Below are 23,276 nucleotides of genomic sequence, written 5' to 3' on the forward strand. Positions count from 1 at the left end.
TTGTTCCAACCAGACACTTCTGGCAGCTGTGAGAGTATGACAGTTCATCCCAGGTGTGTGGTATTTGGTAGAAGTTTGGTAGTAAGACACAGCATATGTGGTGAAACAGCAGATACCTTCAACATATGCTCTGTACAATTAAATTGATTCTCAATACTTGCTTCCAACACACACTTGTCTTCTTGTATCTAAATGTTATTGGGGTACAGACGGACCAGTGGTCCAAGGTACTGCAGCTCACTGAACAGATTTGTTAGTTTTTGCTTTGAATCATTGAATGGTGTGGGAAACTGGTTGTTTGAGAATTGACTTCCATATTGTTTGTGTTTATGGAGGTAATGTAGACCAGTGTACGTTATTGCTTATAAATAAATATGTCAACAATTATTACTTCACAGACTGCTTATTTATTCACAACACAAATGTAGACGACGCTACAAAATCAGTGACATCGTTCAGTGCAATAATGCCACAAAAGCCCCACCCATTCTGTAATCACTCAACCTGGAAACAGTCGTCCATGATTGGGCATGCTTATCCATTCAAATGTTACGGAATCACTTGCAATATTTTTAAGCTTGAAAAATTAATGTTCCTTCTTGACATGGATGCAGAGAGGGTGCCTGGATGAGCAGTCTCCCAATCAACATGTTGCTGTGTTTTGTGGCTGCAATTGCTCTGTGCAGTTGAGCAGGGTGCTGTCCCACGCTACAGTTGAGCAGGGTGCTGTCCCATGCTACAGTAGAGCAGGGTGCTGTCCCACGCTACAGTTGAGCAGGGTGCTGTCCCACGCTACAGTTGAGCAGGGTGCTGTCCCACGCTACAGTTGAGCAGGGTGCTGTCCCACGCTACAGTTGAGCAGGGTGCTGTCCCACGCTACAGTAGAGCAGGGTGCTGTCCCACGCTACAGTAGAGCAGGGTGCTGTCCCATGCTACAGTAGAGCAGGGTGCTGTCCCACGCTACAGTAGAGCAGGGTGCTGTCCCACGCTACAGTAGAGCAGGGTGCTGTCCCACGCTACAGTTGAGTAATGTATTACATTTCCATAATGAAGAGGCTTTGCTGCACTGCAGACTGTCATCCAAGGTTTTTTTAGATTTTCGAACTGGAGTAACTGTGACATAAGGTTCAATCACTCCAACTGTATGCAAGAACAACAAAATTCAAGTCTCAGTTATGAAAAAAGAATAGTTTATTGATAAAAAAAATCTTAGCCTACAATATGCTTATATGCAGAAGCATTTTGTAAACATAAAATAAAAAATATGTGATGGCAACTCGCTGGCAGAAGCACTTATTGAGCATATTAGTCCTTGAATATGTTCGACATCTGCGAGACATCTGCGAGACATCTCGGCAAACTGGAGCTCAACTACACCACTTTGTGGAGAATCTAACAGATCCTGGGTCAGAAAGACAGATCGGGACGACACTGGATAGAAGCTAAATAAACACCTGCCATAAAATGTGTACAATTATGCAGAGCCAACGGCAGTCGCCAAAATGTCTATTTTTTATTTGTTACAATTTTTGTGAATATTTGTCATATTTTAATTGCATAACACAAGACAAGTTTACACTCAAGATCATATCACCCTGTGAAAAAAACAATCCTAAAAATACATACACAAATAATATTCACAGTATATTGACAGATCTTCAATAATCGAGATTTCGCTCATTATATCCATGGTAGGGAACAAGGGTATGGGGTAAAGCAAGTTAACGTGTGGTTTGCAAATGAAACATTATGACTACAGAAAGTATTTTAGTAGATGACTTCATATGAAACTAGCAAAAACATCTATATTTGATTTTACACAGAAATTAAATACATATAAACAAGGTCGTGTTGCTATAGAGACCAAGTCATATAGATTTAATGGTAGCCAAAAAAATGTATTTCCCTAAACCTCAACCCATCAAAATGGCTACTAATATTAACAAGTCATTGTTCACCGCTCAAACTGACTTCATAAATTGTATACAAAACATAACTTCATGTAACCATGGTAACAGCAAAGAGCACCTTTGATAATTAGATAAGTCCGCTACCCTCGGTTTTATATCGAGGAAATGGAAAGTAAAAGATAGAAACATATCAGCAAAAACTATCTTCCAATTTTCATTTCCTTGACATGGCAGTTTGTACTGGCATCAATGATTGCTCACTGAGAACTTGCCACCCCTACATCATCATGTAGGATCTTCCATTCCTTTCAAGTTTGGATCACATAAGTTGGTGGGAGGTGTGCAAGGAAGGAACAGATGTCTTCATTGCAAGGGTATTTTATCTACCCTTCCCCCCTTTTGTTTGTAAATGTGATCTCCATTTGTGTCATGATGGAAGCATCTATTGTGATTTAGGGGTGTAAGGTGTGGTAGGGCACCTTAGTCGCACTTGACACAGAAAGGACTGCCTGGTATTTGCTCATCTCCCCACTTCACCATGAGCATGTAAGTGCCGCGTTCCTTCACCATGTAGTTGATGGTGTACTGGTTATTGCCCTTGTGAGCCACGATCAGCTCCTCACAGGGACCTTTAGGACCCATCATACCCACATACAGGATGTTGTTACCTGGAAGCAGACAAAGTCATGTGAGAAGTTTGAATATCTTTTCAAAGGCTTATGACAAGTGGGGTTTTGTGCTGTTGTAACAATGTACCAGGGTGCCATTCCACAAAGCGATCTTAGCGCTATGATTGTCGTAAGTTTATGTTACCATATTTTGGAGTTACAATCGTCTTAGCGCTATATATAATCGCTTTGTGGAACAGGGCCCTGGTCTGTTTGAGAAGTTTGAGATCTTTGAGCAAAGCGTATAAGTTATGAAATTGTATGAAAACTTTTTGCATTGGTCATTACTGACAATGTAAGCCATACGCTGAATACATTTAGTTTTCGGGGGTAAGTATCTTCAAATTAACTAAATAGTATTTTTCTGCCTCCTATATCTCGACGAAAGAAAATGTGTATTACAAGAAAATGAATTCATTTTGACAAGCAATTATTCTGGCCTTAAAACAATTACACATAGGTAAGTAAGTTTTTTCTTTAATTTGCCTGAAAAGAACTTGTAACATACCAGCTCCTGATGTGTCGACTGTGAACGTAGACTTCTGTCCTCGGAAGGCTTTATTTAATCCTTTCCCCTGCGCTGACACCTTGCTGGCATCAGAACTAAACCTCTGTATTCCGCTGAACTTTGTCATAGTGCTCGTCTTGGTAACCGTTTCCACGACAACCGATGCATGCTCCTGTACTGAAGAGACTTGTCCCTCTCCTGCAACACAAGATATTCCAACGTGAAGACTTGTCATATTATACATGGAGCATAAACAACAGTCAATAAAACAGAGTGATCAGGAAGTTATTACAGGAACATCACTCAAAGAGGTGTTAGTATACAGAAAGAGAGTGAGTGAGCATGGTTTTACGCCGCTTTTAGAACTATTCCAGCAATGTCACGGCGGGGGACACCAGAAATGGACTTCACACATTGTACCCATGTCGGGAATCGAACCCGGGTTTTCTGCGTGACGAGCGAATGCTTTAACCACTAGGCTACCCGACCGCCCCATTATACAGAAAGGATAAGATTAAGCAGATCTTATTCTCACATACAATGTTGATGATTAAGGTGAATATTTAACCAACCAACATTCATGAAGAGAATGTTATGCAACAGTTGAGCTTTTTAGTAATTAATCAATAAGATAGTAACTAAATCTATATATTCACACACCCTTGTAATGATTTAAAACATGCACATTTTGTTCAAGCTGAGCTGTTCATGGTGTTTGATATTGATGCTATAACGTCTCCGCACTAATCAATGCTCAGCATAAAGTACACACGAGCAGTCAGTGAGTCTTCACACACAGATGTTGGACAAGGTTCTCGTCCAGTGCTTCTATCTTACTGGGTCTCTGATGCTCAAAACAGCAGTGTTGACTTTGAACGCAGAGCTTTTGATGATGAGAGTGAGTGAGTGAGTGAGTGAGTGAGTATTGTTTTACGCCGCTTTAAGCAATATTCCAGCAATATCACGGTGAGGGACACCAGAAATGGGCTTCAAACATTGTACCTATGTCGGGAATTGAACCCAGGTCTTCGGCATGACGAGCAAACACTTTAACCACTAGGCTACCCCACGGCCCTTGATGAGAACCTTCTCCAACAACATTACAACACCAGTGCAATGCCACACTATGCAATTCTCTTCATTTTCCATTGGTTTTTAAAACACAGAATTATAAATATAAGAATTTGAATTCTACTTAAGATTTCCTTCTTTTGTCTTTTGGTAAAACTTGATATATAGTAATATTAAAAATCACTTCAACCACACATTTCCTTCATTTTCATTGATGACGAATAAAGTCAGTCACAACTACTCATGTATGGTTGACAGTGAAGAGGACCTCTGTTGAAAATGTGAAGATTTAGTTAAGAGTGTGATTACAGCCAAAATACAGGATAGTGGAAATGATGTAATAGAGGTATGGTATTCACAAGAATTATTACGATTTGACATTCTAAATTTATCCCAAACCTTACAAACAAATTATCTCATTGAGGTCAAATTTGGACATGAATCCCTATGTAAATACCAACTGTCCCTAGAAGTCTATTGTACACACTTGGACAGGGGGTGACCTAGCACCTCACTAGAGGGAGCTGTCTCTACTGTACTTTGTTCGATGGTACAGTCACATGTCCTCAAATCTCTGCTACAAGGGATTGACCAGAAAGATCCCTATCTAATAAAACGAAGCGGGAAACACAACACAATCAAACTGAAACCTTGGACAATCGGTCTGCCATTCACAAAGCTATTTGTGTTTTCATCGAAGATGGGAATATCCCGTTGAGATCCGTCTTCCTGAACCCTTCTCATAACCTGAGTGACTGGAATGAAATCTGACTATATAGCATTCAGAGTCTACCAGTAGGTCTACTGTCCTTGACGCCAATGTTTACAGACATTCACAGCTCACAGTAGTGACATGGACAGGCAGGGTTGCTAGGGTAACAGAACATTCTCAGTTTTGATATTTATTTATTTCACCATTCCATTTTTGCTTCTTTGAACATTCTGATTTAATTTTGATCTCGAGCAAATCTGGACACAAACATCCACTACCGGTACATACTAATATAAATGGTACACTCAAGCATACAAGAAGCTCTAGAAACCCTGTCTGCCATCACATCAGAGAGAGAGAGGATCGAAGAGATAGCAAAGCAAGAACATTAAATAAATGAAAACAGGTCAGTCTGAGAGTAAGTGCATTCATAAAACAAAACACTAAGTGATGGAAGAAACCAAAAATAATGCAGTGTTGCTATAAGATTATGAAAGTCAAGGCTTGTTACGAGGAGATAAATAAACAGAAATTAATGGCTCAAAGATTATGCAACTAGGAGATATATTTGTAAACAGAAAAAGTATAACAATGGAAACAGTTGTCTGAGAGTTCTGTTAAATACAGTAGTCTCATTTACCGGGATGGACAAACCAGCCCATAATTGAGGACAACAGATTTGACTGCCAGATTTCACGTCTACGTTCATTAAGTTCGGTTTCATTTTGGTGCAGATGCTAGAACCTTTTAATGTCAACTACATCTTCCTTGATACTACAGCCACTTAAAGATTTTTACAACCCTTACTTAGCAGTCACACTAATATCTGAACCATTCCATAAAGTGATCGTAGCATTACGAGGATTGCAACTCAGATACGTTCACATAGATTTACCAAAATCGTAATGGTAAGATGACCTGGTGGAACGGGGCCAAGCTACCATGTTTTTACATTTTCCGGGAGACAATTTAATACTTGAGACAACCTTCACCACATCAGCCATGCCAAAACCTCCCCTAACCTGTTTCCATTGTTGATTATGATAGTCATGATGCTTTACACTAGTTGTCTCCCTTACCTTCGACCTTGGCCTTGAAGGGACTGCCCGCAATGTGGACACCAGCGTATCTGATAGTGATGAGATAATCACCGGGGGCATTGGGTGTGTATGTGAACTCGTAGCCCTCTTCTGTTTCCTTACATTCAAGTCGGACCTTTGAAGGTCCCTCAACAGTGACAGCTAGGGCACCTGCGCCAGCGTTGACGGTATTGACGAAGAACTTTGACACTTGACCTTGAAACAAAAAAAACATGTACATTAACATTTATTCTCACATCAACATCATGCTTCACAAGGATTTTCAAACTTTTTAGGGATGTATCTTGAAAATCTCAAAGGCATCACTATGCTGTCAGGAAAATATTAACAAGAGCTCATTAGATTTAAGAACATTCAAATTCAAATTCGATTCAAGGATCAGAGATGAAGTGCATATCATTAAAATCATAATTGTAACCCTGAAAATGACTTCAGGACAAAACCATGCCCAAAAATTACTTCACAGAAAGCATAATTAGTCCTCTAACAGAAATGCCATACAGAACACGTATGTCTGAACAGATCCGTTTTGATGCATACCAGTTTTGCCAGTCTTGAGACCTTCCCCGTGTGCGGTGACTCTGCCAGGGTCGGCGTCAACTTTGCCCACAAGGATCCTGAAGGGGCTCTCGGGTATATGGTAGCCATCGAACATGACGTGGACCAGGTGGGGGCCGTTCTCATGGGGGATGAAACGGACTGCATACTCACCTGCCACAAATAAACAAATTGTAAACAATGGAAGATGTTTAACCGAAGATGTGAGTAACCTCACAGATAAACACACAAACTGAGAATGTTTTATGAAAATAATACGTGAAACTTATAAACATAACACCAAGATGGAATCCAATTTGTTTAGTTTTTCAATTACTATTCAAACTGAGTAAAGGTTTACTCAAAAACTTACCATCATCGATTTCTTGGATGATGGCATCGTCTTCAGAGCCGGATGGCGCCACTACTCTGGCTGTCAGCTTGCCTCCACGCTTCGCACCGTTGTAGTTGACAATAAACGCTGCTGGCTTCCCAACCTACCAGACAAGGACACAAATGTTGATGTTGCAGTGGTGAAGCAGCATGCACATAATGATATCTCCTAACTTAGGGAGCAAAGGTAAAAAGATAATCAAGCCCCTGTTCTACTGAAAGAAAATTAAACATGGCTGGCATTTTGGGGAAAACATAATGTGCCCTTTTCTTGCAGATCGGTGTCAAAAGAATACAGATGTTTATTTTTATTTATTGGAAAAAAAATTGAGTACCTCTTAAAGTTGGAAAATATAATTGGGCTTCAAAACATTAAAAATATGTTCATTTCAAAACAAAAAAATGTTGTTAATATAAGAGTGAATATATAATATCAGAACACAACTTTCACTCAAAGAAGATGATATTCATAGTTTTATGTTAACTGAGGATGAAGATGACATGATCTGGAATTTACATGTAATGTCAGGGATTTATCGAGACTTGCTCAGAGGCCAATATTCGATCACAAGTCTGCAGCAAATTTCAGGAAAAAATTCCCAAATTTGAAATACAAATTTCCCAATTCATTTAATATATTAATAACTAATGTTATGGCTTTGAAGCAAAGAATTGTACATAACTGACAAATTTGAGAGAAAAAAAATATTTTTCACCAAATTTCCTGCCAATGGCACTTAGTTTGGAATCCTGGATAAATCCCTGAATGTAGATATGTTATTAGAAAGTAGTTCTCGTACAATCAAACCCTTGTCCTGCAGTGCTGCCACAGACAGTTTGCGGGCGTCGCCGATACTGGGAGAGATCTCCACACGGAATGGGGAGTCGGGTATGTGCTCGTCGTTGAACTTGATTGACACCAGGTACTCACCTGAAATATACATCATGGCATATACACAGTGAAAAATACATCACCTTGGCATTATAGGGAAATATACATCACCTTGGCATTATAGAGAAATATACATCACCATGGCATTATAGGGACATATACATCACCATGGCATTATAGGGAAATGTATATCATCTGAGCATTATAGGAAATATACCAGTACATTACCATGGCATTATTATTATTTATTACCCATAGGGTTAAAAATAACCAAGTTTATAAAAAACTATGTGCACCAGTGTATTGATGATGTCATCAGACAGCATCATTCAAATCTTATTATGACGTAACGTCAGGATGCATGCTAAGTTTAGGCTTGAGAACTATGTATAGGAAAGATCTGTCTTTGTATGTTCCCATGTAAGAAATATTTCTAAAAAATTCTACATATTTTCAAAATTGATAAATTATTTTCCTGATCCCTAATGTGTTGTAAAGTTTGTTTACTTTCATTTTGAGAATTAATTTTCATATTGGTTATAATTCTATAACATCCGGTCATGAACATTTCCTGCAGAATTGAACATTGTCTTTAATAATCAACCAGCATTAGTTTACACTATCATCAACGGAACAGCTAATGGCATGATGTCAAATACGTCATGTTTTATTAACCAAACTGTAAGAACAGGAAATTCCATTAAATACGCTCACAGTAAAGAAACCTCAACTCAGAAGTAACCCTGAGTATTTCTAATCTAACTCCTTGTAAACACACTACACAAAGATAATTCTCTGTGATTCACACAGCAGGATACTCCATTAATAAATTTCACAGTTAAGGAAGTGCTTCCCCCCTTCAGCAGAGACAATGCCGTGAATCACACTGAGCTGTTCTACTGTGGGAGACCTGTATTAGGCAGTCCGCCTGCCGCTACCACTAAGAGCCCCTGTAACCCGACACCCCATAACAGAGATAACGCCGGCCGAGATATACGCCAACACACTGATCTGCCTTCCAACTGCACCAATGCCAGACTTCATCGAGCTGCACCTCCACAGTGCACACCACCGTGTCCCTCCTAACATGGATCTACAGTGTCTCACCAAACATGTCCTTCCCTGTCTCTAGATGCCAGAACTTGCTGTAAGGTTATGCTGTGTTGATAATCAAGATGGAGCCATTATAGTGTGATGTTGTAAACTGTTATTCAGTATTCAGTAATGGTTCATTCCATTGTGTTATTCATGATAACAACCTACTGAGCCATGCTGAATTTAATGATTTACTGTTATTCAGTTTATCGTTCCACTGTGTGTTAATCAGTGTATCGTTCCACTGTGTTATTCATGATAACAACCTACTGAGCCATGCTGAATTTAATGATTTACTGTTATTCAGTTTATCGTTCCACTGTGTGTTAATCAGTGTATCGTTCCACTGTGTTATTCAGTGTATCATTCGACTGTGTTATTCATGATAACAACCTGCTGTACCCTACTGAATGTACTGTTCTACTAAGTGTTAAATAAGCTTAAGTCCCAGCTTTGCATAACTGAGCATATTGATATGTATTGTCCTGGATGTTACAGTGTTACTTACTGTAACGAGACACTGTATAACAGGTTCACTAACCTGGCTCGGTGACCTTGTATGTGACCCCACATGACCCGTCCTTGCGATCCTGGAAGTCAATCTCAGCCTTGGACGGACCTTCAACTGCGATAGACAAACCACCTGCACCTGCCTCACGTGTGTAGATGTTGAAGTCACCTGTGGATTAAGAACATTTACATAACATACCTCATGTCTATTGCTATTTTGAGTAAAGACATAAACCCAGACTGCTCATAAAAAATACAATTTCCAAGAAAACTAGTTGTTCAAGATTACTTAACACATCAGTAATGAGGTATTTCACCTCTTCTTTGTTGTTTACATCACGCTTCAAGGTGTGACACAACAACTTCAACTTCATCTCAGACTTCAAAGGACAACTGGCAATCACTTCAAACAACCGAGGAGGGGCTGTATGATCCGCTAGTTCTCCCGAATTATCTCCACTGAAAATCTTCTCAACACAAACAAGAGCTGACAATCATGTCTTTCTGCCGACTTTTCTGTCCGTAGGAATGTGAAGAATGCAGCCACTGGAGTGTGAGCTTGGCCAACATAGACCTCACATTCTCCATGCCAGAGACTATACACTTGAAGCGTCATTCTGCCTACTTCTCGCTGTCCTCCTTCATCAAAGATAACTTCCCTACATATAGCCCCTGCTATACAAGCTGACTTCCCTACATATAGCCCCTGATATACAAGATGAAATCCTACATATAGCCCCTGATATACAAGATGAAATCCTACATATAGCCCCTGATATACAAGATGAAATCCTACATATAGCCCCTGATATACAAGATGAAATCCTACATATAGCCCCTGATATACAAGATGAAATCCTACATATAGCCCCTGATATATAAGCTGACTTCCCTACATAAAGCCCCTGATATATAAGATGAAATCCTACATATAGCTCCTGATATATAAGCTGACTTCTCTACATATGATATAGCCCCTGATATACAAGATGAAATCCTACATATAGCCCCTGATATACAAGGTGACTTCCTTACATAGATCCTGAAATCTGACATAGGATTATACAGGTGGACCTTGGTCAAACTTGACATAAACACCTCCATTTACCAACACATTGTTCAGAAAAAAATTGAATGTTTACCCACCACCATCCCAACCCCCTACCCAACCCCTTAACCCCTTCTTCAACATCAGAGGTCGACAGGTGGTAACTACTGAACTACCGAGCACCAGGTGCCTGCCCTTCACATATTTAAGAACTCTTGCATCAACATGACATATCCTAACATCTTCCATAATTCTTTTTCCTTGTCTAGGCTCCTCCCTCCTCCTCCCCCACCTTGAGAGGTGAGCCAGTAAAGACACTCTGAGCCAGGTGGCTGCTACCATGGCAGTCATTATCCCTCCCCCCCATCCCGAGATTCCTGCCACTCTCAACATCATCCAAGATGGGTAATTGCCTCTAATGAGCTTCCCACTACCTATCTGGCAGCTTGCCAACAAGTAAATCTTGTCAATGGGCTCTTCCTGATCTTAAGTTGGCTGTATTTCTTGTCCATGTCATGCCTGCCATTCATCAAGTCATCCAATTCCACTCAAAACAGAAATGCAACAAAGGGGACACAACTCTACACCATTTCGGACAATTAGGTTAACGAAGGTACCAAATTACCACAACATTTCTTTCAAATCACATGAACAGTGTACTGCTCTAACCAATCGGATCTAGTGTTGCACACACATGGCCAACAGGACAACATAACTCGGCAAGGTCACTAATCCACCACAAGGGGAGATAACTCTGATCCACCACAAGAGGAGATAACTCTGATCCACCATAAGAGGAGATAACTCTTAAGGTAAAAGATATCCAGCAGGCATCGTCCCAGGAAGTCACAGTTAGTGTGAGCGAGTTGAGAAGTGGTATTCTCCTGAAAGTGAGACCTCCAGGGTACTTACATGGCTGGTTGATTTCGCCTCTTTCCAATCCAGGTCCACCTGCCCTCACTTTGTGAGAACCACCACCAGCGATCGGGCCAACAGTGAACTCAAATGGACTACCTGCAATGATAAAAGTACCATTTTAACTAAATCTTCCTTGGTTACTAGACTAACATTTAGTCTAAAAAACAGGAAAAACATATTTCAAGATGATTGTTACCATTGGTTTGACAACGATGTAAACATCTACACTGAAACATCGCTGCAATTATTTTAAGGAAGCTGATCACCCATGCTCTCTTCTCATGTTACACAGCCAACTAATAACACCACTCAAACATAAGAACTTAAGTCTGTTGGGGATTACACCAAAACATCTTAACATTTGACACTTTAACCTTTTTCTCCAACATGGCCGACAAGACAACAGAACTCTGCAAGGTCACTAATCCACCACAAGAGGAGATAACTCTGATCCACCACAAGAGGAGATAACTCTTACCAGGGATGTGCATGTCCTTGTGTTTGACACTGACTGTGTGGACACCCATCTCCTTGGGCACAAACTTGATGTTGTAGTGCTGATCGTCCTTGCTCATAACGTCACACAGCTCCGTCACACCAGACGGGCTGGTTACAGAGGCTGTCATGTCAAACGGACTTGTTCCTGGAAAACAATAATCACAAAATATAACTAAAAAGCACCAGAACAGAAAGATGGAGAGTAAGTAGGTTTGTGCTGAATCTGCAAAATTAACGGTACGTAGAGAACGATTTTTAGTGAATCCGCAATGTTCAGCTACCGGTACTTATAAAGGAACACATGGGCATACCATCTTGAATCTCACTTTACAACTAAAACACATTTTTTCTGAAATCACTTACACTGGTATGCATTATTTAAATTAATAACTTCATTAGAACTTACATTGTCTACAAAGTACATTATAATGTAACACCAGAGCAGAACATCAACAATGTTTCTGATATATAAGAAACAACCACAAGACTGTGCTCTCATGAAACTGAATAAAATCATTTCCAAAAGAATATATATACATCTACTTTCACAACAACTATATATAGGTACAGAGACAACATGAACAATGAAAACTCACAAACCAGCTGAATCAGCTGAGCCGCTTCATCGCAAGAATATGAGAATCATCTCAGGATGATTCAAGCTATTTTTACCACCAGGTATAACAAACACTGCCCTAAGATCGTCTGACACTATATTCTAGAAAACATTTATCCTCTGATCAAACAGGCATGCTATATCCTGTAAAGTCAGGCTATACGTCAGCCTTACATCCCAGAGGTAACTACCGTCTTCCTTGAACCAGCCGACACAGTTCAACAACCTTCCATGCCAAAAGGGCAAGAATTTTATCTAAAGAAAGGTTTAAAAGATTATTTTTAGATTCTAAAAGTGTTCTTTGGTTTGTTCTCAATCTAACATTCTATTTTAATTTGTAATCTGTGAGTCATATCAAGCCAACATGCAACTGCTGGAATGTCAAGACCAGACCTTGTGTTTCAAACATCATTCATGTCGCGATAATTCACAAAACATTTACAATAAAATAATTATCTCAAACACCTTTACATCAATACATATCGAAACAGAAACGAAATGGAGGACAATTCATGCAGAGAATCGAAATACACTTTCGGAATCTACTGGATGAAACCATGCTCTTACCCTTAAAAATAAACCGTGTGAAGACAGAAAAGAAAGAAGAGATAGACAGTAAGAGGAAGTATGGAGCAGCTTTGTCGATTTAGCATTACGATACACAACGACCGACCGACCCACGAGGCCAGCACATGAAGGTGACTTTTCAAGCACCTGCCTCCCTGCCTTCCTGAAGCCAAGTCCAGATACTCTTTTAATTATCATCAACATGGCCCTGCCTCTCCCCAACAGTACCAAGCTGCCCTGCTATAACACCACACTGCCTCACTATAAGGTAACAGGTGGATGGATGGTTTGTCTATCGGGCTACACTTATCACATACAATGGTGATCAATTATTCCTAACTTAAACTTTCAATCTACCAGTGAACTGTCAACCATAGATATAAGAATGATCAAGACCAAAACTACATTACTATCACAAAATAGGATCTTATTCCATTTATACAATCTACTTATATTTCTATAGTATTAATACTTGTATTTCCATAATATTTCCCTAACATGACATTTCAGAGATATTGGTGCTAGAGTGAAGAGGGGGGATCATGGCGGCGGTGACGCAGTCTTCACACAGACCCTGCTAAGTTAATCATAAATAGTGTAATTAGCTGTGTTTGTTAATTACCTAGCCTCTATGAACAACAGTAAAATAATCAATTATCTCTCCACATCTGGCTCAATTCCAAGTATTAGCAATATAATACATGTTACTTCCTGCATAGCTGGTCTACCAAAATAGACATTTAAGTGCTTTGAGGAAAATAGGTTTTCTTTCTACGATTATTTGTTAACATTTTAATTCAATCTTCATGAGTATATGAGTATTAGTTCATCCCCTAAACAGTTCCATAATCATTTAAAGAATTTGCAGATACTGAGCTGTCTATTATGTACTAATGCTGATGACTGGACACCTATAAAAGCACAACTCCCTGGGGAGTATACAACAACTATGATAGGGACAATGGGGCGATTGATTTCAACCTTCTCAAAGAGAAAGTATGAATTTACAGAAATTCCAAAACCTGAGCAGGCTTTAGGCCAAATGTTGGTAACAATTCAGACAGGTAGTGTAATATTCATTACTCGTTTGTTTTTTCATCCAACATTTGATAAGTAACAACAAAATGTCTGATCTTTCACAACACATATTTCTTCAGGGCATGTACAAGTCTGCGGCAACATTTTCAATTATTTAGAATGAGTAAAGTGATACACTATCTAAATGTCCCGTCACTGTCCTACATGATTGGATGATATCAGTGTCAGGATATCAGGATATCAGCATTAGAAGTTTAAACATCCCTGATGAGTACATGTACGCATGACACACAGGGAGGGGTGTTTACCCAAGTTTGTTTATTCCTGGTTGATAGTCGATGTTTCTTGGCGGACTGCATGACAGATCCATTAGCTAATCCCACTGCTAATTACAAGTTCCCTTGGCACCAGGTGTTTGGGCTACAGTACCTGACAATACTAGTTTTGGGTGCCCCTCTAAAAGAATCATTGACATTCCTACAAAATCTATGTAAATATTTCACTTTTTCGTGTACTGCAAATTGAAAAGTAAAACATAGCTATGTACATCTTCCAAGTCAGCCCAACCTGTATAATACAGTCTAGGGCCATTCCAGTGTTCTCCCCTTAATCTACAGATGTGTCTACAAAAAAATGTGTTAAAATGTGCTGGGGGTTTCGGTTATTAACCGCCACCCTATTTTTTTTAACATTATACCAAGTATCCCCATAATCAACAGACTGTTTTATTTCACTTGGGGCATTGAAGTCTGTAAAACAAGTAATCTGCCTGGCCTAAGACAGAAATACAACTAGAGTGATATCTGGCTAACTGTTGCTGAGATACATACTACCTTCCCAACAACAATTCTCAATGTTCTAAAGTGGACTTGTCTAGCCAGGAGCCCTGGGTCACTCTGTACCGTAGGATGTGTACTAAGCATTGGCAGTACCAGTCCATGTTCAGCTGTTGTTTTTACCAACAGTTTCGAGAACAATGCTACAGTCATATGCCGAATATTCTGGCAATCTCCGGCAAAACTTATTGCTAGCTATCTGCAATCAGTTTCTATGGTAATAAATATGGCACTGGCTGGTCCATGAAACTTCTTATGTAAGCTGGGCAGCTGCCAACAACTGGTGCTGAACAGACTGCTTGTTTACTGAAGATTGATTGGAAAACTTCGGGAATTTGATTATTTTCACCATTAAATTCATTGCTCTTGGTAACTGACTTATTATTTTAAAAAAGACACACTCCTGTGCAGATTAGCATTAAATTGAACTCGATTCAATGGCAAAATATAACGACTCAATATAACACTATCTTCTTAACACTTTTCAATGAAGAAATCAACAATTCCAATTGTTGTCATCTACATAAAATGAGAAAATCATAAATTTGAAAATAAACCAGAAAACTCTGTTATGCATGGTAACACAATCATGGATGGTTAATCATATGTGCTACCAATGGATTCCATAATTGAACTGACAGAAGATGATTTTTTTCTCCCTTTTCAATTTGCAATCCAGGTGAGAGGGCTATAGGTGATAGAACCATGAGAATAATGGCAGATCACGAGGGAGACTTACCGGGGATCTTGAGGCTAAGTTCACACTGACTGCCGATGTGGGTGACATCTACAGCCTCCTTGTGCCGGGTGATCCTCTCTGTGATCCGAGAAGAAGGCTCGCCGCCGATCTTAACACTGTATGGGCTGCCTGTAATTACAGATATACAGGTAACTAACGGGAATCATATGTAAATACAGTGAAAATACACACTGAAACCTCTTTCAAAGGGGAACTACTCCATATTCTGGTACAAATTTTCAGCTAAGGTCTCGGTGTTGTACTAGTGAGTGAGTGAGTTGGGTTTTAACGCCGCTTTTAACAGTATTCCAGTCATATTGCGGCGTGTCAGCTTAATGTGGGAGGAAAGCCCGAAGTGATGCAGGCCTCAGACGTTTACCACTTCGGTGAAACCCACGAGCACGGGTATGGTGCTGACGAACCTAGAAACATAATTGGGGCGAACCGGGATTCGAACCCGCAATCATAGGTTTCTGGCGTGCCCAAGGGACCCAACTCTGCACAGCGAATCGCGGCGCCTTAGACAACTGGGCCACCTGTGCCCCCCCGGTGTTGTACTAAGTGACTTAGCAAACCGAATCCTTGTCTTTGACAGATAATCATCAACTGCTAGATAGATGCACATCATGACATTCCAGTTTATAGGCAGTTAAAGATGTTTTGGATGACTTGAGTCCAAATTTGCTTGGACTTTCAATTGAAGTTGAGGTGAAATGGGGTTTAACGTCATGTTCAAGATTATTGCGCTTATATCGCGACATGCCTGCACTTGTGTGTGTGTGTGGCTGCTTGTACTAGCTCAGACTGATGCCGATTTTATAGTGCTAGCCCACTGGGAAAAAATGCCGCAGTTTAACATGAATACCCCACTCAGACACAGTATACTGCCGACCAGTCATTGTTTTAGCCCCTTAATGTCAATCGTCAGGCAGGGTAACAACAAGTACCATCTTTTAAAATTTTTGATATGACGTGGCCAGGGATCGAACCCCGGACCTTCCGCTCTCTGGGCGGACTCAAAACCACCAGACCAAGGAGGCAGTCCTCGTAATTGAAAGCAACCCACCTGGCACATGTTGATCTGCAAACTTGATGTTGATGATGTAAGTTCCCGGCTCGGTGGGCTTGTACGTAACACGGCAAGTGCCGTCCTCGTTGTCATGGCACTCAATGTCGGCCTTGCTGGGGCCTTCGATCGACAGGCTCATACCACCATACCCTGGAACCAGACACATACCAGCTTGCAAACATTTGTCAAATCACTCATCATCAAGCATTTTCTTGTAATTCGATAATTTGTTTACAAATATAGTTTTATTAATAATAATACAATAACTTTTAATGTTTCATATATACACTTATGAACATATTAACAAAATCCCATGTGCTGTTAACATTCAAGGGAAATAACTCTTCTACAGTATATATTGTCTCTGATTGTACAACAAATTGTTATCAATCTTACCTGCGTCACGTGTATCAACGATGAATTCATTGACCTCATTGGCCATGCCCTCGGTGAGACCTTTGCCTGAGACCTTGACTTTGCTGGCATTGCCAATTTCACTTTCTCCCACGATTATCTTGAAGGGACTATTAGCTATGTGTTTTCCATTTCTGAACACGTTGACCAAGTGCTCACCAGTTTCTCGTGGCGTAAATGTAATACCTGAAAAATAATCATGTGTTAAGTCTAATTGTCAAACAGTGTTGTAGGACTTAAGGAACAGGAAATGCAAATCAGGTGACAATGGATACAGGCGAGATGAGTTGAAATGGGGCTTAATGTCACGTTTATGATAATTGTACTTTTTAGCAACGTGCTTGCATGTGTGTGTATGTTTGTGGCTGCACGTACTAATGCAGGTCGAGCCAACTAAGATACCATGTCACATTTTAATATGGACACACCGCTCAGACACAGTATACTCCACCTTCACCTCACCTAACCCCACCCCTCTCCCACACCTTAGCCTTCAAATTCCATTTTCTACCCACACACCGGTCATAAATACAGTAAACTATGTTATAAACACGCTTACTGACGGATATAACGAACATATTTTTTGGTCCCAGCAATTTGCTGTATATATGCTGTATATATGCTTTTAACGAACTACGGTTACATCAAACTAATATTAGTGGTCCTCTTGAGTTGTTATAACCTTAGTTTACTGTATATTGGAAAACCACTAAAACATGATTACCGTATTTGACATAATAAGCGCCCATGGCAATATTTGTTAATATATTGGCTTGTGAACAATCCCAATTAGCACCCCTTCCGATTGATCAATGCACAAAAGACTTATTTATTCGCGTACAATACTCACTCGTGTGTTATATGCACCCTTTATTATGGGCTCTTAAATTCCGGAAATATATATATGTCCTAGATAAAGATTTTCAGGCTGTCAGCATAAACCACGAAATTTATCTTTCAACTGTTTTTTTCACCAAAATTATGTTCTAATAAGAGCCCCCTATTTCTAATTTTGAGAGCGCCCTGGGCGTTTACTACGTCGAACACGGTAATTATTTAATATTTACAACCTTACCTTCCTTTTTGGAAAATCAACAAATTTCCTTAAGAATATAAAAAAGTCCATGTAGGACCCCGTGTGTTCCCCCTTCCTCACCCCATTAGTTTCCTGCACAGTGGTGCTTCCCTCTTAGAATCACTGGTCACAGCAGGAAGCTACGTTCTAGCTGCCCGGCACCTAATTACATGCATTAAATTGCTGCCCCAATAGCCTTTTTTCATAGATGGTTTATCTTTCACTGGCGTCACTTCTGAAGATTAGCGAAGTGAGAATTGCACAGAGAGTTGGACTTTTGACCCAGTCAAAGAACAACCTTACTTAACAGGCTGTCAGAGTCATTACCAGAGGTGTAAGCGTTAAAAGATCACCACATTTCTTTCACATCAGAAGTATTACGAACTCTCATCATCGCCTCATAATCTGCAGTTGATAAACATGAGAATGGCTTCAGCTGAAATATCCTACTGAAATATCAGGGCAATCAAGAGGCCTGGGATAGAGCACCTTAACAATCTAACCTAAGCAGGTTATAATTAGCTATGTTTTTCCAATTAAATTCTCTCCTATTATGCAGTTCTCATACAGGACGATACAAGTAGGTACATGTAGTATACGTTCTACAGGTAATTACAGGTAGATACAGGTACATACAGGTAGATACCTGATATAACTCAGGGAAACTAATTACAGTATTCGACGTAATAAGTGCCCCGCTCTAATAAGCGCCCACGACGATATTGGCTAATATATTGGCTAGTGAGCAATCTCAATTAGCACCCCTTCGGATTGATCAATGTACGCAAGACTCATTTATTCGTGTATAAGACGCAGTCGTGTGTTATCTGCCCCCTTAATTATGGGCAATTAAATCCTGGAAAATATATATATGTCGTATATAAACAATTCAGGCTGTCACGAAAAACCACGAACTTTTTTCACCAAAATAATATTCCAGTAAGAGACCCTTATTGCTAATTTTGAGAGCGCCCTGGGCGCTTATTACGTCAAATACGGTAGTGTCCTTCCATCCCTTCCTTTTTTTTTACTTTGTTCACCAGTCTGTTTCAAGGCCCAGTGTTTTAATTACCACATTTTCTACATACATACCCACACATCCCTGTCCATACGTGTTACATTTACCTCTTACAGTTTCCAAAAACAAAACAAACAAAACTTAAACTTCCTTTCGCATACTTCCTCCCATTTGTCATTTATGACATTCTCCACCCTCAATGTTTCAACACAAAACATTCCTGCAACACTCCGGTATGTTGCCGTGAAGGAGATGCTGTCTGAGGGAGCTAACATTCATCATGTCCTCACCTAAGTGTCCATTGGCAAGTCTCTTGAGGATACATGGCTCCTCGCGGCCGGAGGGGCTTCGGATGGAAGCTGTGAGACTGGCGATGTCACTCTCAGTCACCTTCAGGGAGACCTCGCTGCTGCTGCCCACAGAGATCTGAGCACGGCGCTTCGGCTCACCCGCTGCAAACACAAAAAACACATGAATAGGTACTGCGTGTCTTGTTTTCTGTCCATCAACTTTGGTTGATATCAGACAACATCTTAAATATAGTTAGCACAAATCTTTATCAGTGGTAATCAACGTTACTATTCATATGAATAGCAAAGTACAGAATGGTTCTTAACTTTATCAAGATCATACCAGCATATCAATGGGATAATTAAGCATCAGTCCTGGTACATGTCCATCAAGGTGAGCTACAATATTTCCTGTTTAGTGACAGTATAAATGCATCTTGAACTATGGAAATTCATATTAAATATTCAAACAAGACAATAATAGCTTGTGGACAACCTGCTCAAAGAAAACATTTTGGATGTTACCATGGAAACTAATATTATTCTTAGCATTCGTATCAAAAACTAAAGAACCTGTCGTCCATTTGTAAATGTTCTGTTGTATTTTACTGATGAAATAGGTAGTCATGTTTGCAACAATATCTGAAGCTGCCACACACTTGAAGTGAGTCAAGTCCCAGTAATCTGCCTCACTAATTTAAGAAATGTTCCTCGGTTAAATGGGGATCTATTTATTCAGATTCTATATCGAGAATCTTTAAAAACAAGTTTTTGCTATCTCAGTTTTAATTACGAACACAAATTCCTCTAAGTGTCCACACAGCTTGCATGTCTCCACAACAATGTGTTTCTAGGCCTCCCCATCTTCATCTCCGCCAGACATAGTCATCGGGGAGTTGTCCTCTTTTTAAAGAATCAATGAACAAACTTTTATCTTGAAAGAATTAATCATTTTGACAGCCTCCCAGACTGTCTGTATTTTTTAATAGAAAACGAATGTGTGAGCTGTCACATGAGTTAGAACGAAAGTGTTCAGACAGAGGCTCTCATTAACCTACATACATGTGCTCCCAGTAAACATTCCAGGCAAGGGCTTGCTTGCGCCATTGGCCAAACACTCACACAAAGAACTGTCAAGGAATTCCTTAATTTCTACTATTATTCTGTAACGGCTGACCATTCTGTTTATGACAGATAGTCTCTCATCCTGAGGACTAGTTTGGTTTTAAGAGCATGTTGCAGCCATATCAGGGTGGAGTGAGTGAGTGAGTGAGTATGGTTTTACCCCACTTTTAGCAATATTCCACCAATATCACCGCGGAGGACACCAGAAATGGGCTTCACACATTGTACCAATGTCGGGAATCGAACCCGGGTCTTCGGCGTGACAAGTGAACGCTTTAGCCACTAGGCTACCCGACCGCCCCATATCAGGGTGGAGGGCATCCAAAGCAGGCCCCACACATTGTACTCAAGTGTGAACTGAACCTGGGTATATGGCGTGACAAGTGACTGCTTGAACCGCTAGACTACCCTAAAACAGGATGGGCGTGTAAGGGAGTAGGGTTAACTCCTCTTCAGTAGCTCTATGGTCATATATGACACCAACAGAGAGACTGGTATTTTGTATCCCGGTGGGAACTGAATCTCGTATGCAGAGTCAGTGAGTAAGAAGGATTTTATGCTGCTTAAAGCAATAATCCAGCTTTTCATGACAGGGAATACCATGTGGGAATCGAACCCATGCCTTCTGCATGATAAGCGAACACTCTTACCACCAGGCCACCCCATGGAGTGATGGAGGAATGCAGTATCTCCTGAGTATCTTCCCAAAACAATTTTTTTCTGTGTCAGTATTAATTACAAACACAAATTCCTCCTACAAGAGGAAGTGAAATGCTATGTATATCTTAGTGGAATATTCAGACTCATTACTAATCTCGTTTACACCTATGAACTAAGACAGCTAACTTTCTCTCAAGGACAATGGTATATACCTACAAGCCTATCATATGCTAAGATACAACTTCATCTGCTCAACTCAACTCAAATATGCAAAGAATGTTATTTTTTCAATATAATATACATAATTTCAAATTACACAAAATAATGAAAATGATAAATACGCATCTGAAACCAGATACCTTAAAAAAGTCAAAGATTCATGCACATGCATACCATTAACAAGGACAGATAACTCTAAATCATAGGCCTCATCACCATATCAACCTCATGCCAAAATAAGTATTCACATTCTTGGTTTTTTTCTTGAATGTATTGGTCACTTGTTGTGTTAGTATAACTTGCAATGATGAAATCTGCATGCACTTGATGTAATAAGCTTGTGCTATTGGTCCAAACTGTTTCAAGACAGGATGTAAAAAGTAGTGTTATACTGGTCCAAACTGTTTCAAAAGTGTTTACAATTCACACGAAGGAATGTGTTTCCTTTCAGAAAAGAGTTTCACAAATGTGCGGGGTGTTTACATCAGAAACATATTTATGGGTTGTAATCGAGGTCACAGGAGGGGAATTTGAAAGGTCTCAAATCATAGGGAATTATCCCCCAAGTGATAGGTTAACATCTAAGAGTTGTAAGGATACCTTCTACTTGAATCATAAAGATGGAGTCTACACAGCGAAACAAGAAAAGCAACATAACAAAGGCAAATAAGCGAGAATTGTTTTAGTCAAACCATAAACTTTGATTGTATTCATTCACTTGCAGTAATGCCACATTTTGCCAAGCAAACATAATGAGGCTGGAAAATGCTATCTATATATAGGCAAACATGTCAGATAATGTCACATGATCAACATTCTCTCGACTACATGATCGACTGCAATGAATAAGCAAAATCAAGACCATTCATTAGTGAAAAGTTATAAGACCTTATATTACCTTTTTCTGAAACGACAGAACAGAGACATGAGACAGAAGAAGAATGAGATAGTTGTCTAGAAACTACACTCATATACAATGATGATGGTCGGTTAATTCTGATGGCATACTAATAATCACATAGAAGCTTTTTAAAATCTAGATATATATTATCCCAAAAGATCTGAAAAGTCATTTGTTAATATCAGTAAATAATTGTTTATTCCAAATTGATATATATTTCAGGATTATTTTTTCAATAATTTGCCATGTTGTATTTCATGGGTATGACAACCTTCTTGCATACACTCATGCCAAGAATAACGAACCATGTACAACAAATGTCCATCCATTAACAACAGGCAGAAAGACAGACAGACTTTTCGATAACAAAATATCTCTCATATAAACAGTTACTAAAACAACAAACAAATATACAAGTTCATATTGTATGAAAGAGGTCGGTATAAACTGAACTGATAAATTGAAAGCATTCAATCAAGACATATTTGCATTCTTTCAACTTACGGGTAATTTTGGACTTGAAGGGGGATCCAGTGATGTGTTTGTCTGCAAACTTGACTGTGATGCAGTACTCTCCAGGAGCTGTGGGGACGTAGCTGACGGTGCAGGTGCCGTCCTCGTTGTCCTTGCAGTTGATCTCAGTCTTGGAGGGGCCCTCAATGGCCAGAGACATACCACCTGCAAGCATATCAGTGATTAAGTGAGGGAGGGAGTGAGTGGAGTTTAACACCACAAGATCAGTATTCCAGACATATCACAGTGTGGGACAACATTGATGGTTTCACGATTTTAATGATGAACGAATGATGAACACGTTATTTCTACTTGTCCAGAGGATGAAACAGAGCA

General features: G+C 39.7%; 1 protein-coding gene across 7 annotated transcripts in view; it reads right to left on the reverse strand.

The window, feature by feature from the left end:
- Positions 1-1,169: 1,169 nt before the first annotated feature.
- Positions 1,170-23,276, reverse strand: part of LOC124145933 (filamin-A-like) — a 104,860-nt gene continuing 82,753 nt past the window's right edge. For 5 of the 7 annotated variants that reach the window (XM_048383173.1, XM_048383177.1, XM_048383175.1 and 2 more), the window contains 16 exons: positions 22,932-23,105; positions 22,425-22,430; positions 19,523-19,684; positions 17,122-17,325; positions 16,723-16,875; positions 15,657-15,785; positions 11,841-12,005; positions 11,357-11,458; positions 9,428-9,565; positions 7,700-7,830; positions 6,880-7,003; positions 6,510-6,680; positions 5,949-6,164; positions 4,808-4,912; positions 3,087-3,284; positions 1,170-2,578 (listed from right to left, as the gene is read on the reverse strand). In XM_048383173.1, the coding sequence (XP_048239130.1) occupies positions 2,391-2,578; positions 3,087-3,284; positions 4,808-4,912; positions 5,949-6,164; positions 6,510-6,680; positions 6,880-7,003; positions 7,700-7,830; positions 9,428-9,565; positions 11,357-11,458; positions 11,841-12,005; positions 15,657-15,785; positions 16,723-16,875; positions 17,122-17,325; positions 19,523-19,684; positions 22,425-22,430; positions 22,932-23,105 (2,366 nt within the window). In that variant the 3' untranslated portion in view covers positions 1,170-2,390. The remainder of the gene's footprint in view (positions 2,579-3,086; positions 3,285-4,807; positions 4,913-5,948; positions 6,165-6,509; positions 6,681-6,879; positions 7,004-7,699; positions 7,831-9,427; positions 9,566-11,356; positions 11,459-11,840; positions 12,006-15,656; positions 15,786-16,722; positions 16,876-17,121; positions 17,326-19,522; positions 19,685-22,424; positions 22,431-22,931; positions 23,106-23,276) is intronic. The other 2 variants (XM_048383174.1, XM_048383176.1) reach the window with 2 other exon arrangements.

Source organism: Haliotis rufescens, unplaced genomic scaffold, assembly GCF_023055435.1.
Source record: "Haliotis rufescens isolate VD_foot unplaced genomic scaffold, xgHalRufe1.0.p SCAF_45, whole genome shotgun sequence".
Taxonomy (NCBI): domain Eukaryota; kingdom Metazoa; phylum Mollusca; class Gastropoda; order Lepetellida; family Haliotidae; genus Haliotis; species Haliotis rufescens.